This window comes from Monodelphis domestica, chromosome 2 (genome assembly GCF_027887165.1).
Source record: "Monodelphis domestica isolate mMonDom1 chromosome 2, mMonDom1.pri, whole genome shotgun sequence".
NCBI classification, from domain to species: domain Eukaryota; kingdom Metazoa; phylum Chordata; class Mammalia; order Didelphimorphia; family Didelphidae; genus Monodelphis; species Monodelphis domestica.
The window spans coordinates 532,452,026-532,476,868 of record NC_077228.1 but is presented as its reverse complement, the minus strand read 5'-3'; the positions used below and the strand labels follow the sequence as shown (position 1 = coordinate 532,476,868).

Here is a 24,843-nt window from a genome sequence, read left to right as displayed (position 1 = left end):
GATGGGCTGTGCCAGGTGTGACAGGCCCATCCCAGCCAGCGCCGCAGCCTCCACTGTCCCAGATGGCGCTATACAAATTTGTTCATTTTTTTTAATAGTCTGGCCCTCCACCGGTCTGAGGGATGGTGAACTGGCCCTGGCCCCTGTGTAAAAAGTCTGGGGACCCCTGCCTGACATCCTGGGGCTTCAGGTTTCTGGGAATAAGTATGCAGCAAAAATGCCAGGCACGGGGATTTCTGGGGCCCTGAAATGGAAACTAACAAGGCAGCATCTTGAGAAGAGGCTCGTTCTGCAAGTGGCACAGCACGGCCCCTCTGGTTGGCTTTCCATCCTTTGGGGGTGACCTGTCGAACTTCCCGGATGTTGGGGTTCTCCACTTAGCTGGTGTGGTGGGGCTCTCTTTGATGGGGGGAATTTGGTGGGGTGGATTCTGGTGGGCATCTTGGCATCACCAGGAGGCGCTGCCCATTTATCTTAGCTGGGCAGAGCCCAGAGGAGAGCCTGGCAGGGGTCATGTGCCAGCAGGCCCATAATAAGCAGTTTCAGAATATTCAGGCTGAAATTCAGAGCACATAGACAGTGTGTGCTGGTGTGAGTGTGTACACATGTGCTTCATATTCACTTCAACCAGTTTTTATCCAAACCTGAGCCATGCCAGACACAGATGGGGCTGACCCAGGAGCAGGAGGGATGTGTGCTTTTAGCACTAACTGTGGGATCCCATTTAGAACTGGAAGGGACCCTAGAAGTCACCTAGTTCAACTCCCTCATTTTACAGATGACAAAACTAAAGGTCAGAGAAAGGGAAATGACTCGTCTAAGGTGATGCCAGTAGAAAGTAGCAGAGTCAGGATTTGAATCCTGGTCTTTGGGTTCCAGACCTCAGGCTCCTTCCACAGTACCATGCTGACTCAGGCTTGCACTGATCCATCTAGATGTGTTTTTTCTCCAGAATCATGGGGGGAGAGGAGAGGATGACTTTTTGGCACCACAGGGTCTGGGGTTTTGTCTTTGTGGCATTTGTGGGTATTTTTAGTCTCCCTGGTGGACTGAGAAGTAAAGAGATTTGGCTACAGTCAGGCAACCAGAAGTGGGGAGAGACTGGACTCAAACCCGTGTCATCCTGAACACGAGGGTAACTCCCTAGGAATGTTCATCATTATTCAAATGCTGTCACAGTAATTATTATTCTAGCTATGGAATTTGACTTATTTTAAACTGACCAAACATGCCATTGGTAGGGGGGTGTAAGGATGGGGAAACCAAGGCAACGCCCACTGTGTGATAGGGAGCCACAGGTGGAATCTGGGGGGCCAATAAACAGTGAGGGGTGAGGAACACGAGAAGACTCAGAGGAGCTGAAAAGAGCAAAATAACAAAGACAACAGACCCCAGGATGGCAAGAAAGTCAGTGAAAAGAACCCTGGAACTAAGCAGAAACCCCAGGAACAGCCTGGGTAAGATATGGAAACAGCACTCTGTTGGATAGGGGTTGACTACCCTGCAGAAGGACCAAGCAGGCATCCATCAGAAGGGCTGGCACCAGCATCCTTACTCTGACTGTCCTTCAGCATTGCCCCAAGGGGGAGGGTTTGGATCTAGGGGCCAGAGATCCAAGGAAGGTGTCAGTCCATTTCCTTTTTTTTGGGGGGGGGGGTGTTACATGAACCACTGTTCAAAATCCATTTCCATATTATTACTATTTGCAATTGAGCGACTGTTTAAAGCCAAAACCCTAATCACATCTCCATAGAACCATGTAATCGATCATTTGTTTTTCTTTTGCATTTCCGCTCCCACAGTTCTTTCTCTGGATGTGGATACATTCTTTCTCATAAGTCCCTCAGAATAGTTCTGGATCATTGCATTGGTGCTAGTAGAGAAGTCAATTACATTTGATCATGCCACAATGTATCCGTCTTTGTGTACAATGTTCTCCTGGTTGGGCTCCTTTCACTATGTATCACTTCCTGGAGGTCGGTCCAGTTCACATGGAATCCCTCTGGTTCATCATTCCTCTTAGCACAATAAGATGGCATCACCAACAGATACCACAATCTGTTCAGTCATTCCCCAATTGAGGGACATCCCCTCATTTTCTGATTTTTTTTGCCACCATAAAGAATGCAGCTATGAATATTTTTGTATATGCCTTTTTCCTTATCTCTTTGGGATACAGACTCAGCAGTGCTATGACTGGATCAATGGGCAGACAGTCTTTTAGTGCCCTTTGGGCATAGTTCCAAATTGCCTTCCAGAATGTTTGGATCCATTCACAACTCCACCGGCAGTACATTAATGTCCCAATTTTGCCACATCCCCTCCAACATTCATTACTTTCCATTGCTGTCATGTTAGCCAATCTGCTAGGTGTGAGGTGTTGTTTTGATTTGCATTTCTTTAATTATGAGAGATTTAGAACACTTTTTCATGTGCTTATTGATAATTTTGATTTCTCTATGTGAACATTGCCTATTCATATTCTTTGCCCATTTATCAGTTGGGGAATGACTTGATTTTTTGTACAATTGATTTAGCTCCTTATATATTTGAGTAATTAGACCTTTGTCAGAGGTTTTTGTTAAGATTTTTTTTCCCCATTTGTTGCTTCCCTTCTAATTTTGGTTGAATTAGTTTTGTTTGTACAGGAACTTTTTAATGTAATCAAAATCATTTATTTTCTATTTTGTAATATTTTCTGTCAGTCCATTTCCAAAAGAAGAATGTAAGCTCCCTCTGGGCAGGAGCTCTTTATTTCTGCCCTTGTATGCCCAGCACAGAGCACAGTACACATAGCAGGTGCCCTTTGTTTGGTTGAGGTGGATGGAGAAGTCTTGCTGAAGGTTAAAGAAAGTGTTGTTGGTCTATTCTGCTCCAACATCAGAGAAGCTCTTGGGAGGCAGAGATGGCCCAACATTGAGCACCGGACTGCCAGTGCCCCTTAGTCAATTGAGCATTTATTAGGCACCTACAGTGTGTCAGCCATGGTGCCAAGGGCTGCCAAAACAAATGGGGAGAAGAGGGAGACAAGCCCTGCCCTTGAGTTGCTGACGTCCAATGGGACCCCATGTAGTCAGGGCTGAATGAAGACTTGTTGATGGATAATGACCCCAATTCAGAGAGTGGTGATTCTTCCACTGAGTTCGGTGATTCTTTCAGGACTTTGGGTCCGAGTGGCACAAAGTACCCTGTACAAAATTTGACTTTCTCTCTGATCTAGTTTCTTTTTTTTTTAACTTAATTTTTTCCCAATTACATGTGAAATAATTTTTGACCCTTGTTGTCTGACATTTTGTGATTCCGATTTTCACCGTCCCCCTCCCCACAGCAGTAAAGAGTTTGACATAAGTTATACCAGAGCTTTCAAGGAATACATATTTCCATGTTCACATAAAATTAAAAAAAAATTTTAAACCCTCACCTTCTGTCTTGGAGTCAATACTGTGTATTGGCTCCAAGGCAGAAGAGTGGTAAGGGCAAGGCAATGGGGGTCAAGTGACTTGCCCAGGGTCACACAGGAAGTGTCTGAGGTCAGATTTGAACCCACGACCTCCCATCTCTGGGCCTGACTCCATCCACTGAGCCACCCAGCTGCCCCCCACATAAAATTTTTTAGAAAGGTCATGAAAGAAATAAAGTGGAGGATGACATGCCTTGATCTGCACTCGGTTCCCTCTTTGGCTATTGGAGCGTCTTCATTGTGGTTGTCTTGGGGACTTGCTCTGCTGATAATGGCTTCGTCCTTCCCAGTTGACTGTCGTACAGTATTTCTGCTCCCGTAGACTCTGCTCTCCTGGTTCTGCTCCCTTCACTTTGCATCAGTTCATAGAAGTCTTTCCAGGTGTCCCTCAGCCCGTGCCATTTGTCATTTCTTTTGGCACATCTCCAATCTGTTAGCTTCTGTCTTAGAATCAGTGCTGTGTATTGGCTCAGAGGCAGGAGAGCTTTAAGGGCTAGGCAATGGGGGTCCAGTGACTTACCCAGGGTCACATAGCTCAGGTGTGTCTGAGGTCAGATTTGAACCCAGGACCTCCCATCTTCAGGACTGACTCTCGGTCCACTGAGCCACCAATCTATTTTCTCTGAAATGATTCCAACCACTAATGTCACCCCCCACCCCAGCCCAATCTTCACTGGGACATGGGCTCGGTGGTCATGGATTCTCCAAGGCTCTGTCTTCAAGGGAGAAGCTGTGTCTAGAAGGAAACAGATAAACTTCCAGTAGAGCACAGGGTCCTTGAGGGCAGGGACCCCGTCTTTGATCGACTCTTCATCTGTATAACCCCAGCACCGAGCACAGTTCCTTATGCCAAGGTCTCATTCTGCTCCTTCCTACCAGAGCAAATCATTCAGCCTCCTGTGCCTCAGTTTCCTCCTTTGGAAAGTGGGAGTCAGAATGCTAGCACTCTCTCACGGGCTGGTGGTGGGGAAAGTGCTCTGCAAAGCTCAAAGGGGCAAAGAAGTGGGGGGAGGCACGGGGCAAGCGGAGGGAACGGCTGGGCGGGAGCCTTGGTGATGTGGAATGGGGGCAGCAGGGCGACAGCGCCTGCCACGCTGCCCTCTCCTCCCTGTTCTCCTGCTCACCTCCCCGTCCTCCATGACCATTTGCTTGGTTCCAGGGCTCTTGTACCAGGAGTACCGCGATAAGTCCACGCTGCGAGAGATCGAGACCCGCCGACTGCAGGACGCGGAGGTCCAAGCGCACACGGACGAGTCCCCCACCAGTGAGGAGACCCCAACGGAGGAGGAGGAGGAAGAGGAAGAGGAGGGGGAGGCGGCCAACTCCAGCACTAAGAAGGCTCTGCCCCAGATCTGCCTCCTCAATAATGCCAACTCCAGGTTCAACCTGTGGCAGGACCTCCCCGAAATCAGGAGCAGTGGAGTCCTGGACATCCTCCAGCCTGATGAAATCCGGCTCCAGGAGGTAAGGGCCGTCTGAGAGCTCCTCACGGGCAACCACCTTAAAGGAAAGTGGTCCGGGCCCCAGGGTTACGGAGAGGGAAACTGAGGCACGGGGCGAGGGAAGCTCACCCACTGGCAGGGCCAGGATTTGAACCTAGGTTGGGGGAGCTTAGAGGTCAACCAGCTTAGCCTCTTCATTTTATAGATGAGGAAATGGGGCAAGGGGAAGTAAATGGCAAAGGCCAGATTTGAACCCAGATCCTTAGCCTTTGGTCCTGTGTTCTTTCCACCTTCTCTCTCTTTTCTGCCAAAACTTTGGTCACTTGCCTTTGACTGTTGAACTCAATTTCTGATTTTGGCCTTCATGATCTTCTACTTTCTACTCCTGATCCTGGCATTCAAGGTCCCCTGCAATCCGTCTCCAGTCTTCCTCTTGCACACGTCTCCTCCTCCAGTTTGGCACTCTGGGCCAACTGGATGATGCCTTTCCCAGGCTCCCCTCCCTCCCCCCCTTGCAATCCTGGGAAGTCTCTCTTCAGGCTGATTTTGTAGGCTCATAAAGTGGCTACTATGTACCTAGCCCTGGGCTGGGTGCTCAGGAGAACCTCAAGGGCAGCTGAGACAGGAAGGGACTTGTGAGGCTGCCCAGACTGACCCTATTTCTTTTTTTTCTTTCTTTTTTTTTAATATTTTATTTGATCATTTCCAAGCATTATTCATTAAAGACAAAGATCATTTTCTTTTCCTCCCCCCCACCCCCTGTAGCCGACACGTAAATCCACTGGGCATTACATGTTTTCTTGATTTGAACCCATTGCCATATTGTTAGTATTTGCATTAGAGTGTTCGTTTAGAGTCTCTCCTCTGTCATGTCCCCTCAACCGCTGTATTCAGGCAGTTGCTTTTCCTCGGTGTTTCCACTCCCATAGTTTATCCTCTGCTTGTGGATAGTATTTTTTAGATCCCTGCAGATTGTTCAGGGTCACTGCATTGACCCTAGTGGAGAAGTCCATTACCTTCGATTGTACCACAATGTATCAGTCTCTGTGTACAATGTTCTCCTGGTTCTGCTCCTCTCGCTCTGCATCACTTCCTGGAGGTTGTTCCAGTCCCCATGGAATTCCTCCACTTTATTATTCCTTTTAGCACAATAGTATTCCATCACCAACATATACCACAATTTGTTCAGCCATTCCCCAATTGATGGGCATCCCCTCATTTTCCAATTTTTGGCTACTACAAAGAGCGCAGCTATGAATATTCTTGTACAAGTCTTTTTCCTTATTATCTCTTTGGGGTACAGACCCAGCAGTGCTATGGCTGGATCAAAGGGCAGACAGTCTTTTAGCACCCTTTGGGCATAGTTCCAAATTGCCCTCCAGAATGGTTGGATCAGTTCACAACTCCACCAGCAATGAATTAATGTCCCTACTTTGCCACATCCCCTCCAGCATTCATTACTTTCCTTTGCTGTCATGTTAGCCAATCTGCTAGGTGTGAGGTGATACCTCAGAGGTGTTTTGATTTGCATCTCTCTGATTATAAGAGATTTAGAGCACTTCTTCATGTGCTTATCAATAGTTTTGATTTCTTTATCTGAAAACTGCCTATGTCCCTTGCCCATTTATCAATTGGAGAATGGCTTGATTTTTTGTACAATTGATTTAGCTTTTTATAAATTTGAGTAATTAAACCTTTGTCAGAGGTTTTTATGAAGATTTTTCCCCAATTTGTTGTTTCCCTTCTGATTTTAGTTACATTGGTTTTGTTTGTACAAAAGCCTTTTAATTTGATGTAGTCGAAATTATTTATTTTACATTTTGTGATTCTTTCTATATCTTGCTTGGTTTTAAAGTCTTTCCCCTCCCAGAGGTCTGACATGTATACTATTCTGTGTTTACCCAATTTACTTATGGTTTCCTTCTTTATGTTTAAGTCACTCACCCATTCTGAATTTATCTTGGTGTAGGGTGTGAGGTGTTGATCTATTCCTAATCTCTCCCACACTGTCTTCCAGTTTTCCCAGCAGTTTTTATCGAATAGTGGATTTTTGTCCCAAAAGCTGGGACCTTTGGGTTTATCTTATACTGTCTTGCTGAGGTCGCTTTCCCCCAGTCTATCAGGCTGACCCTATTTCACAAATGGGAAGACTGAGTCCAGGGTCAAACTGCAGGCTCTGTCCATGGGGGATTTGAATCCAGGGCTCCCTGACTCCGCCCTGAGGCCCCACCTTATACCCCATCCCCTCCTGAAGGGCATTCTTGAGTCTGGGTCCCAGCTGACTCATGTAATAAAATAGATAATCTGTGTGGAATTATTTCTTGTTACAATAACTGGAATATACTCTGGCTGACTGGAGAGCTACTAGGGGACACCTGAGAGAGTCTAGTTATAATGGAGATAGATGAGAGATAATGAGAGATCCTGCTAGAGAGGTTACTTTGGAGCTGCCTATTGATCACTAATGGCTAATAAATCCAGATATTTCCTACCCTCCACCCTTCCTTCACCTCCCTTAACCACCTTCTTCTTGAAGTCTTTTGGTTCGCCCCTCCTCCGAGTGGACTATGAGATTTATGAGGAAAAACTCTTTTCTTTTCCTTTCTCAAATAAAGGGGTTTATTGGGAACAACAGGAATGGGATTGATGTAAGAGGAATAGGGGTGTCCCTAATCTACAAGGAGAATGAGGAGGGTTTGAGAAATGTCAGTCTAGTCACAGCAGTGACTCAGGGACAATCAGAGAGTTGGGAGGACAAGTATCTTCTTTTCTTCTTTCTTTAGTCAGATAATCTCTGCTTGAGTAACCCAAGTCCAGACTCTGTCAAAAGCCACAAAGGTCTCTCTCTCTGCCTAAGTCAGGAAAAGCCATCTCTCCCCTTTGGTCAGAAAACCCAAAGAGCCAACGTCCCAGTCCCTCCCCTCTGGCCAGCTCCAACTGCCTCTCCTGGGAACATTCCCTTTGGAAGCTTCGCCTTGATGGACAGACAGGTCCTTTACCTTGGTTTGCATGCCTGGCTTGTCCTGCAAATCCTCTCTTTCTTCATGCCTCTTCCACAGTCCCCTTCCCCCTGGGGGAGGATGGAGGCCCCTGGAACGCCTTCTGGCCTCTGTGACCCTCGTGCCTAGCACCATGCCGGTTCTGTGTGCCCAGCACGCGGCCTCACCCTCCTGGAATGGACTCCATGTCTGGAATTGTGGGATAATGGATAGATGGGATTAGAATTCATTCATTTGGGCTCCAGGGGGGTCGGGCTGGGCTGCCCAGTGAGGAAGGGCCTGAGGCCAGATTGGAACCCAGGACCAGACCTTCTGGGCACCATGTTGCCTCGCATGAGGGCAGGGCACAGAGGAGGGTCAGAATGGGGCCTCGATTCACACCCTGAAATCCCAGAGGGTTGTCTGCGCCCTCCTCAGCACCCTTCTCTGCCACTTCTGGCGCCACCTTCTTGGCCCCAGTGGGAGGAGCTGGGCTGTTCCTTCATCCCTTCTCTCTATAGCAGCCTGACCTGGGGGCTGCCTCCCTCAGGGCAAACCCCTGGAGCACCCAGCTCCTCACAGAGGGTGCTGCCCTCCCCTCCAGGCCCCAGAGATCACCCTCCCAGCCTCCGGGCCCAGCCTCATCCTGTAAGATATCAGGCAACTGACTTGCCCAGGGTCATGCGGCTCTTCAGTATCTGAGGCCAGAGTCTGAGGCGGGTCTTTCTGAATCCAGGTCCCTCCTCTCTCCACTCTCTCTGCCTCCCCACCTCCGAAGTCAAACAGTCCCTTCCCTAAACTTGATCCATTTACTCACTCTGGGACCCTCATCCCTCTCTGCCTCAGTTTCTTCCTTTTCAAAAAGAGGGGGTTGGGCTCGGTGACCTCCAACATCTTTTCCAGCTTGAGGTCTGAGGCTTTGAGGCTTCCCTCACCTTATTCTCTGGATCTGAAGGGCCTTTTCTGGGGGTCCTCCCTCCCCTCCACTCTTAATCCAGGATTGGAGCCAGGTTTGGATGTCTGACGTGAAGTAGCAGTCGTACTTTGGTGCACAATCTCCCATCTCCCCAGCTCGTAAGACCTCTGGGGAGGGCAGGATTCCTTCTTATTTTTAACCCTCCCCTTCCATCTTAGAATCCATGCTGGGTACTGGCTCCAAGGCAGAAGAGGGGTCAGGGCTAGGTGATGGGGGTAAGTGACTTGTCCAGGGTCACCCAGTTGGGAAGTGTCTGAGGCCAGATTGGAACTCCTGTCTCAGAGCCTGACACTCAGCCCCCTGATCCACCTCGTCGCCCTTTGAAGGATCCTTTTAGAGGGGGTGCCCTCATCTTTCAGAAGGAAGGTGTGACTCGGAAAGCCCCTTTGGAGAGCTCGTTCAGTAACTTCTATAGGAATCCCAGAACCCCAGAGGGGAAGGACCTCAGCAGCCCCTCCATCTCCTCTGCACCCGAATAGGAGCCCTACAAGAATATGCCGGACGTGCGGCCCCCACTGGAAATCTTCCCTGGGGCCACTTTGTCGATGGCTGTCCATGTTTGCTCTCTCCTGGGAAAGCCTTCCAGGGTCCCGCTCATCTCCCAGTCAGGGGGAGACTTTAGCAGAAGCAGAAGACGGGAGGTTCAGGGAGAAGCACGAAGAGCCCCATGAGTGGCTCCTGCAGAAAAGGGGGCTCAGCCTAAATGAGTGAGTTTCCAGGAGAAGGACTGAGCTCATCCACAAGCCACTGGGAGCAGGGGCTGATGAGAAAGGCAGGGGAAGCGGCGTTTAAGCAGTGCTGTGGCAGAAGCAGTCATCGAGAGCCGTGTTGGAGGCAAAGCACTTCTGTGAAGAGGGAGCTTCGAAGGGGGAGGCCCGTCAGAGGAGCCCTGACTGGTGTGCGGGGGCTGCAGCCTTTGCCAGAAGAAGGCCATTGATCATTGGGAAACAGCTAGATGGAAAACACAGGAAGAGGGAGATGACAAACCAATGATGTAGACAGTGAGATGTGCCCAGAAAAACTAGGGTTTGAAGATGACTAACAAGCTATAAATAGGTGGCAGAGAGGAAGGAGGATGTTTTTGAGCTGAGTGCCAGAAACAGAGCATCCACCCATCCACCCATCCATCCATCCATCCTTCCTTCCATCCATCCATCCTTCCATCCACCCATCCATCCATCCATCCACCCATCCATCCGTCCATCCACCCATCCATCCATCCGTCCGTCCATCCATCCTTCCATCCATCCGTCTGTCCATCCACCCATCCTTCCACCCATCCATCCATCCATCCATCCATTCTTCCTTCCATCCACCCATCCATCCTTCCTTCCATCCATCCATCCTTCCATCCACCCATCCATCCATCCACCCATCCATCCATCCGTCCGTCCATCCATCCTTCCATCCATCCGTCTGTCCATCCACCCATCCATCCATCCTTCCTTCCATCCATCCTTCCTTCCATCCATCCGTCCATCCATCCTTCCATCCATCCGTCTGTCCATCCATCCATCCATCCTTCCATCCATCCGTCTGTCCATCCACCCATCCTTCCACCCATCCATCCATCCATCCTTCCATCCACCCACCCATCCATCCATCCACCCATCCATCCATCTGTCCATCCATCCATCCTTCCATCCATCCATCTGTCCATCCACCCATCCTTCCACCCATCCATCCATCCATCCATCCATTCTTCCTTCCATCCATCCATCCACCATCCATCCATCCTTCCATCCACCCATCCATCCATCCACCCATCCTTCCACCCATCCATCCATCCATCTATCCTTCCTTCCATCCATCTACCCATCCATCCTTCCGTCCATCCACCCATCCTTCCACCCATCCATCCATCCATCCTTCCTTCCATCCATCCATCCATCCTTCCATCCACCCATCCATCCATCCACCCATCCATCCATCCATCCATCTATCCTTCCTTCCATCCATCCACCCATCCATCCTTCCGTCCATCCACCCATCCATCCAACCATCCACCCATCCATCCATCCATCCGTCCATCCATCCATCCGTCCATCATTCATTCATCCATCCATCCAGTTAATGAGCGCTTCTAATTGGATGCCTGATGTCTTTCAGAGGCTCCTCTCCTGCCCACCCCCAACTCTCTCAAAACATAGTGAAAAATCAACATGTCACGGCCCAGATCAAGTTCTCTCATTTTCTCTTCTAAAGGGTTTATTGGAGGCAGCTGGGTGACTCAGTGGATTGAAAGCCAGGCCTGGTGACTGGTCCTGAGTTCAAATTTGATCTCTGATACTTCCTCGTTGGGTGACCCTGAGCAAGTCCCTGAACCCCCATTGCCTAGCCTTGGAGCCAGCACACAGTCTTGATTCTAAGTTGGAAAGTGAGGGGTTAAAAATCAATCAACAAATAGTTTTATTGAAATTCTCTTTCTCTCACTGTTACTTCCCAATGAACCCACCTTATGATAACTTCCATTAAGCTGACTGCAAATACATGCTCATCTGCACCAAAAGTCCACCACGTCTTTCTCAGAGGGATGAGACGATGCTTCCAGGAAGAAGCCTTAAAACATTCATTTTAATGTTTTTCTCCAGAAATCAGTCACTAAGTAAGAGCCGGGCACCGGGCGGGGGGGACAGAGACAGAAACGAGATCGTCCCTGCCCTCAGAGAACTCCATCGGGGAGACAAACGCGTGCCTCTGGGAGTGTGGACAAAATACGGCAGTTTGGGGTAGGGGGACGGGGAGGAGGTGGGAGGTGTTTGTCTGCCTCATTTCTGCCAAGTTATTCTTCCATTTTCCTATCAGTTTTGGTCAAATACCCAGTTTTTGGCCCAAGACCTTTGGATCTGTCCAACACCAGCCTGCCATGCTCCAACGTTGGCTTCAGTACATCGTGTACCTAATCTATTCCGTTCATCACCGACTCTATCCTTCCCAGTAGCGAAATGCCCGCATGATTACAGCTTTGATTGAAATCGTTGGAGATCTGATACCGCTAGGCCCCCTTCCATTCCATTCCATTTTTTCAGTTAATTCCCTTTATAGTCCTCACATTTTATTCCTTCGGATGAAATTGGTTATTGTCGTTTTTTTTCCTAGCTCTTTAAGGTAATTCTTAATAGTTTGATTGGTATGGCACTGATTCTTGTTATTCACTTGTTTTCAGTCATGTCTGACTCTTCATGAGCCCATCTGGGTTTTTTTGACAGAGAGACTGCAGTGGTTTGCGGTGTCCTTCTCCAGCTCATTTGATGGATGAGGAATCTGAAGTCAGGGTTAAATGACTTGCTGAGGGTCACACAGCTAGCAGTAAGGAAGGAAGGAGTTGAACTCAGGTCTTCCTGACTCCAGGTCCTGCACTCTATATACTGCACCACCTAGCTGCCCCTATTAGTACATTCATTTAGATAGTATTGTCCTAATTTATGTTGGCTCAGCCTAGCCATGGACTATTAATATTTCCCTATTTATTTAGTTCTGTCTTTACTGTGAAAAGTATTTTGTAATTGTGTTCCTGTGGTTCCTAGGTGTATCCTATCTTGGCACGTCAAGTATTTCATATTGTTTGTAGTTGTTTTACATGGAATTTTTCCTTCTACCTCTTCTTGCAGGTTTGTTGGTAATAGATAGAACTGTTGATGCTTTGTGTGGGTTTATTTTAAATCCCGAACTGTGTAGAAGTTCATCATTTCTGGTAGGTTTTTAGTTGGCTGTCTAGGATTTTCTGGGTAGACCATCAACTCATCTGCAAAAAGGGATTTGGGGGTTTCTTCATTACATAAGCTTATTCCTGTTTCCCCCATCTTATTGCTATAGCTGGCATTTCTAGGATAATACTGATGGCGATAGTGATAATGGACGTCCATGCTTCAACCCGATCTTCTTGGATCTAGTTCATCCGCATTATGCATAGTGCTTGCTCTTGAGTTTAGATACATGCTAGTCATCATTTTAAGGAAAATGGTTTATTCCTGTTTCTAGTGCTTCATTGATTTATTTGAACAGGAAAAGGTATTAGAGTTTGTCAAAACTCTTTTCCTACATCTTTTGAAATAATCAGACGATTGCGGTTGCTTTTATTATTACTATGCTCAGTTGGCTTATGGTTTTCCTAATATTGAGCCAGTTCTACTTTTCTTGCTTGAACCGAAGCGCTTTATAACGGATGATCTGAAATCTCCTTACTAGTATGTTATTTCAAATTCACAGCAACATTCATTAGGGAAATGGGGCAATCGTTTCCTTTTCTGCTTTGGTTCTCCCTGGTCCGGGCATCCAGGCCACCTTTATGTAATAGAAGGAACTTAGTAGGACCTGCAAGAATTGGAATACTACACTCTAATGCAAATACTAACAACACGGCAATGGGTTCGAATCAAGAACACGTGACACCCAGTGGAATCACACGTCAGCTATGGGGGGTGGGGGGAGGAAAAGAAAATGATCTTTGTCTTTAATGAATAATGCATGGAAATGATCAAATAAAATACTATAAAATTAAAAAAAAAAAGAATTGGAATACTATTTCTACCCAGATATAGGTTTTATAAAGTTTATTAGGAAGGGTCGACGATCATTGCTCTAAGTAACCTGCCCACGTGGTACCCAGCCTGCAGGTCTCTTCCTCCATCCCTTTCACCTGCCTGCTCTGTCCCTGACTTCCTCCTTCTTCCTTCTTTTCTCGGTTCTCCCCTTCACAAGCCCAAAGCCGTGGCTTTTATTGATGCACAGAACGTACACGGACTCAAACCTGGCACCACCATGCCATGTCAGAAATGTATGATGGGCAGATCAAGCTATGCAGGAGGGGAGGGAAGGACCTTCTTTGACACGGACTCCTTTGCCCGATTTTTCTAACCGTTTATGGAATATTATAACTCATCATTCTTGAAATATTTAGGAACATTTGCCTCTGAATCCAGTGGAGCAAGCTTCAAATTCTCTTTTTTCTTAATGATTTCCTTTATGGCATGTTCATTTTTTCTAAGATGGGGTTAAGGATTCTTCCTGTTCTGTTCATCCAAAGTCTCATCCGCATCATTTCGAGCATCAGTTTTATTAGCAGAGCACTGGGCGAACTAGTTCCTAATCGTTGTTCCCTCTTCATTAGTTGTGAGTGTACCATTTTTCATCTTCATTTCTGATATTTGTAAGTTATTCATCCTTCTTTTTTTAAAAATCAAATTAGCCAATGGCTTAGCATTTTTTTCAAGCTCCTACTTTTATTTATCATTTCAGTGGGGCGGGTTTTTTACTCCTAATTGTATTAATGTATCAGGATTTACATGTTTTTATTTGCTATTTAACTTAATTTGTATTTTTGGTTTTGGTTGATTATTTTTTAGTTTTTGCTCAGTTGTTTGATCTGTTCTTTCTTTCTTTTTTTTATTTTTTAAAAATCCATACCTTCTGTCTTAGAATCAATACTATATATTTATATTGGGCTTGGCAATGGGGGCTGAGTGACTTGTCCAGGGTCATACAGCTAGGAAGTATATGAGGCCAGTTTTGAACTCAGGTCTTCCTGTCTCTTAGCCTGTTGCTCTATCCACTGTGCTACCCAGCTGCCTCTCTTTTTATCAGTGTAAGTGTTTAGAAGTATACATTTTCTCTTAAGTACTATTTTGGCTGCATCCTACAAATTATGTCATGTCTTATTGTTGTCACTATCTTTAATTAAATTATTATTTCTATGATTTGTTCTTTGACCTAATTATTTTTTAGAGTTATATAGTTTCCTGTTGTTTTTTTAATCTATGCTTCAAAGGCCCTTTATTGAATATACTTTTTATTGCTTTATGGTAAAAACATTCATTTACTATTTCTGTTTTCTGCATTAATTTTTGAGGGTTTTTTCCTTAACACATTAGGATTTTTGTTAACCCTTACCTTCCATCTTGGAATCAATACTGGGTATTGGTTCTAAGGCAGAAGAGCATCAAGGACTAGGCAATGGGGGTTAAATGACTTGCCCAAGGTCACACAGCTAGGAAGTGTCTGAGGCCAGATTTGAACCTAGGACCTTTTGTTTCTAGGCCTGGCTCTGAATCCTCTGAGCTACCCAGATGCCCCTCCCATTTTTTTCATTATGAATTTTTTTGAAGATGCCTTGCAGAGCTGACAAAAGGTATATTCCTTTCTAGTCCCATTTGATATTATCCAAAGATCTATCACATCTACTTTTCTAAAACTCTATTTATTTCCTTAGTTTCTTTCTTGCTTATTTTATGGTTAGATCTGAGAGTGGCAAATTGAGATCCCCCACTAATAAGTTTAACTATTTACTCTTATATTTCATTTACATTTTCTTTTAAGAATTTGAATGCTTTGCCATTTGGACTAGCTATGTTCGTGTTAGTATTAGTTCATTGTCTATGGCACCTCTTAGAAAAATATAGTTTCCCTATTTATTTCTTTTCATTAGGTGTGTTTTTCCCTTTGCTTTGACTAAGAACATGATTTCTAAACCCTTTTCTGCTTCAGCTCAAGCATAGTTGATTCTGCTTCATCTCCTTATTTTAATCTTATGCAGATCTTTCTGTTTCAAGTGTGTTTCTTGCAAATAACATTGTTGGATTCTGGTTTCTAATGAATTCTGATCTCCTCTTTCATTTTATGGGTGAGTTCACCCCATTCACTTCCAGTTATTATTGTTAACTGTATACTTTCTTCCTATTTTCTTATACTTAAATCCTTTTATTTTTTACCATGTCCCTCCTCACAAATCCATTTTGAATCTCACCACTGTTCTCTTTACTCTACCCTCCTTCTGCCTTTCTCTTACGTCCTTTCCATCCTACTTCCCCGTTAGCCTTTACCTTCTCTCCTTGAACCAATCAGATGAAAGTGAGGTTCAAATGCCGCTTGTTCTCCTCACCACTAATTCCACCATTATATAAACTCTTCCATCCACCTATTTCCATGCGGCATGAATCAGGCCTTTTACCCGCTGGTTCTCCTCCTTTAGATACTCATCAGCTTATTATGTCATTGTTAAGCTGTGGGTCCATGAATGGAGTCCATTATCCATTTGCCTCTGTTTCTCCATCTTGTCCGTATTATATCACCAGGAATCTTGTCAGTGTTTCATTAAAATTGAGTGATATTGTTTCCTGATTTATTCATGTATTGTCTCCTCCGTTTCAATTGTGAGCTCCTTGAGGTTTTTTCTTTATATTTACAGCCCTTAAGACACTGTCCAGAACCCAGTAAGCAATAAGCACTTATGTGTTGACCAACTTATTGATCTCTCTCATTGTCTATCAGTGAGTTAATAAGATAGTCTGACCTGACACCCTCCCCTTGGGACTGTCTCCTCTCTGGGTTTCCAGGACGTTGCTGGCATCTCCCGCCTTGACTTCCCATGCACTGACCGCCGCATGGACTCCTGAAAGGCATTTCCTCCTCACTTCCACTTCCACTCGCCGCTTCTCTTAAGATTGACCGCAGACGCCATCTTCTGAGTAAAGCCTTTCTAAGGCACCCCGTCCCCTCCCAACAGCTCTTGGCCCCACCCTCCCTCGTGAATTAAGATCGTCTCATCCTTGGACGTGCAGCCCAGATCCAGCACGGTGTCGGGCACACTCGATGACATAGTAGTGCTTGTTGACTGGCTGACTGCTGAACGCTACCATCTGCCAGGAGCTGGGCTAAAACGGGAAATATGCAGAAGAAAAATATATGATTTATCCCTTGTTTATATGGGTACAGGATTGGGGGTTTGGGTTTGAGAAGACGACTCCAGTACGAGAATGAATAACATGGAAACAGGTATCCAGGGGCAACGTTCGTACAAGCCAGTGGAATTGCTTGTTGACAGGCTCTGGGAGGGGGCAGAGAAGAGGGGAGGGAAAGGAAACGAGTCTTGGAAACGTGGAAAAATACTTACAAATAAATAAATTTAAAATCTGGGAATACAAAAAAGGTGGGGGAGGAGTGGGAAACTGGGCCCTTCCCCTCCAAGAGATTAGGCTCTATTTTCCCCATTTATTTACTTTTAAATATTTTTCCATGTTTCCATGCTTCGTTTCCTTTCCTTCCCCTCTTCTCTGCCCCCTCCCAGAGCCTGTCAACAAGCAATTCCACTGGCTTGTACGAACATTGCCACTGGATACCCGTTTCCAAGTCATTCATTTTTGCCATAGAGCAGAGATTATACTCTAATGGTGGAGACCACATCCAAATAACTGGATGCATACAAGACAGGTGCAGAGTATGTGGAAAGGAATCTGAAGGGGACACGTTGGTGCTTGTTGTAATAAAGCTATTCTGGGCCTTGGTTGCTTGCCTCCCTTTCTAGATGTTTTCCAACCATCCCTTGAACAATATGTTTGGCACTTTTGCTAGACATTGTGATCAAGTTCTCCGTCCAATGACGTGCACTCTCCATTCTTTGCCCTTTTTTTGAAATCAGGGAAACATTTGCCTTTCTTCCATCCTAACCGACTTTCCCCTTTTCCTCATTCAGAGGTCACTGACTTAGCAGTCACTTCCACTAGGCTGTCAGGACCCTCGGAGGTAACTTGTCAGGCCAAGTGACTTGAACCCCTGAAAGGTGGCCAGGAGCTTTCTTACAGTCTCTTTCTTTATCTGGGCATTAGCTGTTTTTGTTCAGTCCTTTTCAGTACAAAGATTATTCTCCTCAGAAGAGTAAACAGAAACAAAACGAAGAGTCCAGCAGCTCTTCTCTCTCTCTCTCTCTCTCAGTCTCTCTGTCTGTCTCTCTCTCCCTCTCCCTCCCTCTCTCTCTGTCTCTGTCTGTCTCTCTGTCTCTCTGTCTCTGTCTCTCTGTCTCTGTCTCTCCCTCTCTATGTCTCTGTCTGTCTGTCTCTCCCTCTCTCTCTGTCTCTCTCTCGGTCTCTCTGTCTCTGTCCCTCTCCCTCTCTTTCTTCCTTCCTCCCTCTCTCTCTCTCTCTCTCCCCCTTCCTCTCTCCTTCCTCCCCTCTCTACTCTTCTCCCCTCTCCCTCCATCTCTCTCTGTCTCTCTCTCTCCCTCCCCCTCTCTCTTCCCCACCCCCTCTCTCCCTCCCTCCCTCTCTCCCTCTCTCTCTCTCCCTCTCCCTCTCTCTCTGTCTGTTTCTCTCTCTCTCTCTCCCTCTCTTTCCCTCCCCTCTCTACTCTTTTCCTCTTCTCCCCTCTCCCTCCATATCTCTCTCTCTCTGTCTCTCTCTCTCTGTCTCTCTCTCTCTCCCTCTCTGTCTCTGTTTCTCTGTCTCTCTCTGTCTCTCTCTCTCCCTCTCTTTCCCTCCCCTCTCTACTCTTCTCCTCTTCTCCCCTCTCCCTCCATCTCTCTCTCTTTCTGTCTCTTTGCCCCCCATTAGTTGTCAATGTCCTATTCCTGCTGAAGAAAGTCTCTTCTTGGGTCCTTCTCCTTTTCCCCCCAAACCACCTTTTCCCCCTTATTCTTTGATCCCTGTCAGTCTCCCCCCCGCCGCCATAGGATTCTCACACGGGTCTTGCCTAGTTTTCCTCCTCTGTCACCTGGCCTTTCTCTATCTTCCAGCCGTGTCTTTGAAGATTCTAAACTGGCGAGAGCTCCCTGTGCATCCACATGGGTCTCTTTGCCCCTTCTCCTTCCTTGTGTCTTCAGAGATTTCTCTTGCCACAGAATCACAGGCTGGGGTTGGAAAGGACCCTAAAGGCACTGAGCCCTTCACTTTACAGAGGAGGAAACCGAGTCCCCAAAGATCATGGAGGCAGTCAGGGGCATGGCTGGGGGGCTCCAAAGTGCGTTCCTGCCCCCCCAAGCCGATTTCCCCCGCAGCGTCTCAGTGACGGCTCCTTCCTTCTCCCTTTGCGATCTCGTCTTCCTCGTGGCACACATCCTCCCTCGACTTCTCACACGTGGAGCTCCCCGACGCCGTTTGGCTTTTAAACGGCGCACAAAGGCGAGAAGCCGGGTCAGCTGGCACGAGAGGACGGAGGGCCGCCCGGGACTGAGGGGGGCCCTTGGGGGAAGAGAAGGGCCGAGAAGGGACAGGACGACGGCGGCCGCTCCACACGGGCCTGGGAAGCCCAGCACCGGAGGGCAGATGGGGCGGCCCGGACGCCGTCGTGGCCCAGGACGGCCTCGCGGCCCTGCCAACCCGTCGTGACTCTGGGGTAGCCAAAGGGAACCCGGCGTCCCACCAGGGCCTGAGAGGCTTCGACTAGAAGTCCGAGAATCCCGAGATGGGTCACCTCGGTTTGGGTAAAGGTTTTTAGAATTCTCATTTTCTGTCCTAGAATCAATACTGCGTCTTGGTTCCAAGGCGGAAGAGCAGGGAGAGCTGGGCAGGGGGGTTAAGTGACTTGTCCAGGGTCACCCAGCCGGGACGTGTCGGAGGACCCGACAACTGTCTGAGAATTTGAAGGGCTACTGCGGGGAAGAGACGGGCAGCCAGACGGGGCAGGGGATGGCTCTGGGCCAGGACTCTTCTTCATGGGTTCAAATCTTGTCTCAGACACTTACTATCGGCGTGATCCTAGACAAGTCACTTTATCCCGTGCCTCAGTTTCCCCATCTGTCGATGGGAGCTGGAGAAGGAAATGGTTAACCAGTCCAGTATCTTTGCCGGAGACTCAGCTGTGACTGAAACAACCAAACACATGAGGAAGCGGCTGAGCTCCGCGGTCCCTGCCTCCGGGGGGCACAATCAGGAGCAGTGGAACACTGGGCGAGCAGGGGAGTGCTGGTCCCCCTGGCCAGAGGCCTCCAAGCAAAGGCCAGAGGGCCACGTGTCCATTTTGTTAGCGGGATCGCGGAAGGGATCTCAGCAGCCATCTTCATTCTGACTCCCCGTTTTCCAGATGACAAACCTGAGGCAATGGGCATTGGGACTGACCCAAGATCATACAGGTAGGAAATATCGTAGGCAAGATTTGAACCCAGGACCTGTGATTTCAGAAACAGTGTTCCCACTGGACAGGGTAAGGATAGGGCCTGGACCTGTGATTTCAAAGAGACAGTGAACTCCTAAGGGAAGAACCCCCCTCACCAAAGCAGATTGCCACCTTCTCTGAAAATTGTTGCCTGGGACATTGAGACGGTGAGTCTGTGTGGAGGAGGGAGGTCTTGAGTTCAAGTCTTCCTGACTTCGAGGCTGGCTTGTTCTGCTCCTGAATTTCTATTCGGACACACGTTGGCCTGGATTGAATCAGAGATTCCTTCTGACTTGGGTCTGTGGCCGAATTCTGGACTTCCTCAGGTTTCCATCGTTTCTGCCCCAGCCTCTGGTTCCTGCCTCCACTGTAGGATTCGAACTCAGGCCTTCTTCCATTCAAACATTTTCCCATGGTAGTCTGTGGCTGATCGGAGCCTGACAGTTCTTCCTCGCTCGCTGGGGGACCTCGGCCGAACGACTGGCCTCTTTAGGCCTTGAGCCCCCCATCTGTAAAGTGCAGGGTTTGGCTTTTGGGGTCCCCACGGGGTCAGGCCACCCCCTTGTCCTCCCTCTTTACCCAGCCCGAGGCCAGGCCCTTCTGCTTCTGCTTCCCCTGCCCCTGCCCATTGCGTGCCCCATCCCCAGCCTCTTGGCCCTCCTCCTGCCCCCGAGGCCTGTGCCGGTCCCTTTGGACGCGGCCGGAGCCCTCCGACAGCCCAGAGTCCCTGCAGATGGGCGGGAAGGCTGGCGGCCAGCCCAGAGCTCGGGGCCAGAGTTTCTAGGCGCCTCTGAGGCTTGGATTAAACGGCCTCTGAGCTCTGTACCCCAGGGGTCCTCCTGACCCCCACTGCCCACCTCCCTTTTGCGGGTTTCCTCCCCTCTCAGATGGTACGGAGTGGCCAGGTGGTGCCTCAACGGAGCCCTGGCCTGGGCCCCTTGTTTGAAGATGCTCAGTGAGGAAGAGCCCTCAGCCTGTGGCCGGCTTGGGTGCTGGAGCCCATCTCTGATACAAGGTGCTCCGTGACGCCCTCCACCTCGTCCCAGCCTTTGGAGGCCGAGCCAAAGGTCCTGGGGCCGAGGCAACGGGGCAGCCGGGCCCTGGGATGCCCTGGCCTGAGGATGTCCCCTCTGGCCTCACCTCTGTCCTTCTCTGTCTCCCCCAAACCAGGCCATGTTCGAACTCGTCACCTCCGAAGCCTCCTACTACAAAAGCTTGAGCCTGCTGGTGTCCCACTTTATGGACAACGAGCGCCTGAAGAAGATCCTGCATCCTTCCGAGTCTCACATCCTCTTCTCCAACGTCTTGGACGTCATGGCCGTGAGCGAGCGGTAAGAGATGGGCGTCCTTGGTCAGTCGTCCAGTCATTCACAAACGTTAACTAAAGCCCCTGCTGGGTACCAGGTAGAGGCAGTGAGGTGTGGTGGAGGCCGTCAGGAAGTCTGGGGTTCACATCCTGCCTGTTCCACACTGGCTTGGATGGTCCTGAACAAGTCACAGCATGTCTACGCCAAGGGCGCTTCGCCAGAGGTTCCAGAGCGCGTCGGTGGGCCTCTGTGGACTTGGATGGGAAACCCACGACGCCTTCATTCTCACTAGCTTCTAGGTGAAATGTAGCGCCTCCATAACCCCCTCACCCGCCATCGTAGAGTCAACACTCCCAGGGTCTCCAGTGGGCCAAGCTTTCTCCTTCCGTCCAAATGGAAGAACGGAAGAAGACATCTTGGGTAGGGGCTTTGGAACAGGGAGGGACCTTAGAGTCATGTCGTCCAACCCCTTCCTTTTACTGATGAGGAAACTGAGGCCTGGTGCGCGTTCTACCACTCCACAGCTGTCTCTCCAAGGTTTAAAAAGCATTTTCCTCCCAAAGATCCTCCGAGCTAGGTGACATGAATATTATTGTTCCCATTTCAAAGATAAAGAAACCAAGGCTTAGAGAGGATTCACTCATTGGTGGATGTCGGAGCTAGAATTCCAATATGGTTGACATTTGCCTCCAAACTGATAGATCTACACCCAACTGAAAAGCATTGTGAAGGCACTCATGGAGGGGAGAATAAGTCAAATCACTAAATCAATATGGCGCACCCAAGCTCCTGCAGGTCAAAGGGTCACATTTTATCCTGGTGTCCTTATCTCATAGAATGACCAAGCTTAAAGAGCCTTGTGACCAGGGGCAGCTGGGTAGCAGAGTGGATAGAGGCAGGAGGATCTGGGCTCAAATCGGGCCTTGCAGGCTGTGTGACCCTGGGCAAGTCACTTAACCCCTATTGTCTAGCCCTTGCTGCTCTTCTGCCTTAGCATTGAGGTAAGGAGTCTTCGGAAGGGGAAAGGGCTGTAGGTCTTGGGTCTTGAGCCTAGGGAGGACATTCCTTCAGAAGGTGGTGATCATGTCCCAGCCCAGCTTGGGCAGAAGGCTGCCATGTTTGTGGGCCAGAGAACAGGGAGGGCCCAGTCAAAGGTTAGCCCACCCAAGGTAGGACAGGGTAGAGTGGGGGAGGAGTCAGGGGGTGTTTGTTGGAAATTTGAGCCAGATTTGCTCAGCATCCCAGAGTTTCTCAGAAGCAGAAGGAATGACCGAAACATCTGTCTTTTGGACATCCACCTTCCCGCCATCTTGTAAAGTGGTTCAAATGAGCTCATTCCTTGCCTTGGGTGACGCCATGATTCAGAATCCCTTGATATTATTTGGTGTCCCTGGGGGCTCCAGTTTTGGGGGGAGGAGGGACGGCCATGTGACCTCGAGGACAGAAGGGGCTCGCAAAGAGGAAACCCCCTTTCCCAAGGCAGATGAGCTCAACGTCGCATTGTGGTTGGTCCTTCTCAGTCATGCCCAACTCTTCACGACCCCATCAGAGGTTTTCTTGGCAAATATACTGGGACAGCTTGCCATTACCTTCCTTCTCCAGCTCATTTGACAGAGGAGGAAACTGAGGCCAAGAGGGTGAAGTGACTTGCTCAGGGTCACACCATTTGGTATTTTTCTTGGCAAACTGACTGGAGTGGTTGGCCCTGTCCTTCTCCAGCTCATCTAACAAATGAGAAAACAGAGGCAAACCCAGTTAAGTGACTTGTCTAGGATCACACAGCGCCAAATTGGCTGGATTTGAACTCTGGTCTTTCTGACTCCAGCCCCAGCTCTCTCTCCACTGCACTGCCTGGCTACCCTGTGCAGAGTCACCCAAGAGTAAGCGCCTGGAGTCATATTGGCATCTGCTGAATCAGCCCTCTAGCTCTGCCTCTAGCCTGAGGCAACATTCAAGGGGGCAACTCCCTGCCCCAGAGCACAGCAGAAGCCAACTTCCTGTAAGAAGGCTGTTTGTTTAACTCTCAGTAGCAACTCTAAGACAGAAGGACAAAGCTTAGGCAAAAAGTTAAGTGACTTGGCCGGGGTCACCCAGGTGGGAAGTGTCTGAGGCTAGATTTGAACTCAAGACCTCCCAACTCCAGACCTGGTGCTCTCTCCACTGTGCTCCCCGCCTCCTGAAGGGTTTGAAAGCACTTTTCTCCCGCCGTGCCATGCCTCTGAGGGAGATGCTATTATTATCCCCATTTTATGGATGAGCAAACAGAGGCAGAATAAGTCATGCAGTACCTCAGGTGGGCTCTCGCATACATGATTATTAATTCATATGGAACTAGGCTTGGCGTGCCTTTGCCTGTGTGCTGGGGAGCCTATTGTGTGCCTTCGCCATGAGCAGGGCCCTGGGCAGCCCTCTCAGGGCATTGGGGGTTAGGCCTGGGTTCGAATCTGGCCTCTGCCACTTCCTAGCTGGGTGACCCTGGAAAAGTCATTTAACTTCCTTGGCTGGCGCTTAGGGCTTTCCTACCAGTCCTCGGTATGGATTCTAAGATGAAGTCTGGGTTGGGAAAACGAGAAACAATCCTCGGGATTAGCAGAGGGAGTTTCCTGGCTGGGAGATCGCCGAGGCCAGCTCAGAAAAGGGCTTCGGAGGCTTTCTTCTTCCTCTGATCCTCCTGGGAATGACCAGTGGAGGAAACCGAGGCCTGGGGAGCGTAGGGGACTCGCCGGGGGCAGGGAACGCCCCAAAAGAAGGGATGGCGGAGCTGGGAGCCACGCCAGAGACCGTGGACCTCCTCCATGCCGCCCAGCCAGCTGGGAGGGCCCCAGGAAGCGGGCGCCCAGCCCCGGCGTTGGCCTCCCGGGAGGGCTCCTCGGCCGCCTTTCTGCCACTCTCTGCCCTCGGGGAGCCGCTGGCCCGGCCCTGAGGAGACAAGCCGTGTGCGTGTTTTATATGTATGTCCCGTCCAAAGACCACCCCGTATATGCGCGTTCCCATACGCATCCCTGGGAGACCAGTCAGGAGTCCGGTGCGTCTAGCTCTGGAGATGGAACTTGAATATCCTCCTTCTTGCGGACGGGGAAACAGAGGCCAGAGAAGTGGCCCTGATCCCAGGAGCCTGCAGTTATGACTGGTCTCTAGAGCTAGCCCAATCCCTTTGTTTTGCAGACGGGGAAACTGAGGCCCTAAGCAGCCCTAGGACAGAGTTAGGATGGAGAGGAAGCTTTAACTCTCATCTAGTCCAACCCCTCATTTGTGCAGATGGGGAAACTGAGGCCCCCAAGAGGATCTCCCGAGCCTTCCTTGGTACAGATGGCGAAACAGAGGCCCAGCCTTACCCAAGGTCATGCCAGAATTCAAAGCCGGCTCTTCCCGCGTGGCGCTGCCTGCCCGGCTTGGGTCCAGCTGGCATTCGCACACATGCCCATGGAGGGCGCACCTATTTCCAGCCCCGGCCTCCATGGGAAACCGTATTTTTCCTGCAGCGCCGCCCCCTTGCGTGGGGCTTCGGGCTGAGTGCTTTAATTCGGCGCTTTCCATTTTCCTGCATCTCCAGGGCTTGGGGAGGAAGAACAACACAAGCGGATCAGCCACTTCGTGGGCAAGGAAGGCTTCCCTGTGCCCGCCGGGGCCTTCTTCCCAGCCTCTCCGCATTGGCATTCACGGCTTCCCCCCGGACAGGCTCTGTCAGCTGGGGGCTCAGAGCTCGGAGGAACAGCCCGGAGGCTTCCTGGGCTCTGCCGACAAAGATGGCAGCTGCCATTCTTGGCGTCTCCTCCATACAGTAACACCACTGGCTGGGACACGCTGTTATGATGATCTC

General features: G+C 49.1%; 1 protein-coding gene across 2 annotated transcripts in view; it reads left to right on the top strand.

Annotated features, from left to right (window-relative positions):
• Nucleotides 1–24,843, top strand: part of NGEF (neuronal guanine nucleotide exchange factor) — a 112,652-nt gene that overhangs the window by 68,650 nt on the left and 19,159 nt on the right. For both annotated transcript variants that reach the window (XM_056819976.1, XM_056819978.1), the window contains 2 exons: nt 4,620–4,924; nt 20,887–21,047. In XM_056819976.1, coding sequence (XP_056675954.1) covers nt 4,620–4,924; nt 20,887–21,047 — 466 coding nt within the window. The remainder of the gene's footprint in view (nt 1–4,619; nt 4,925–20,886; nt 21,048–24,843) is intronic.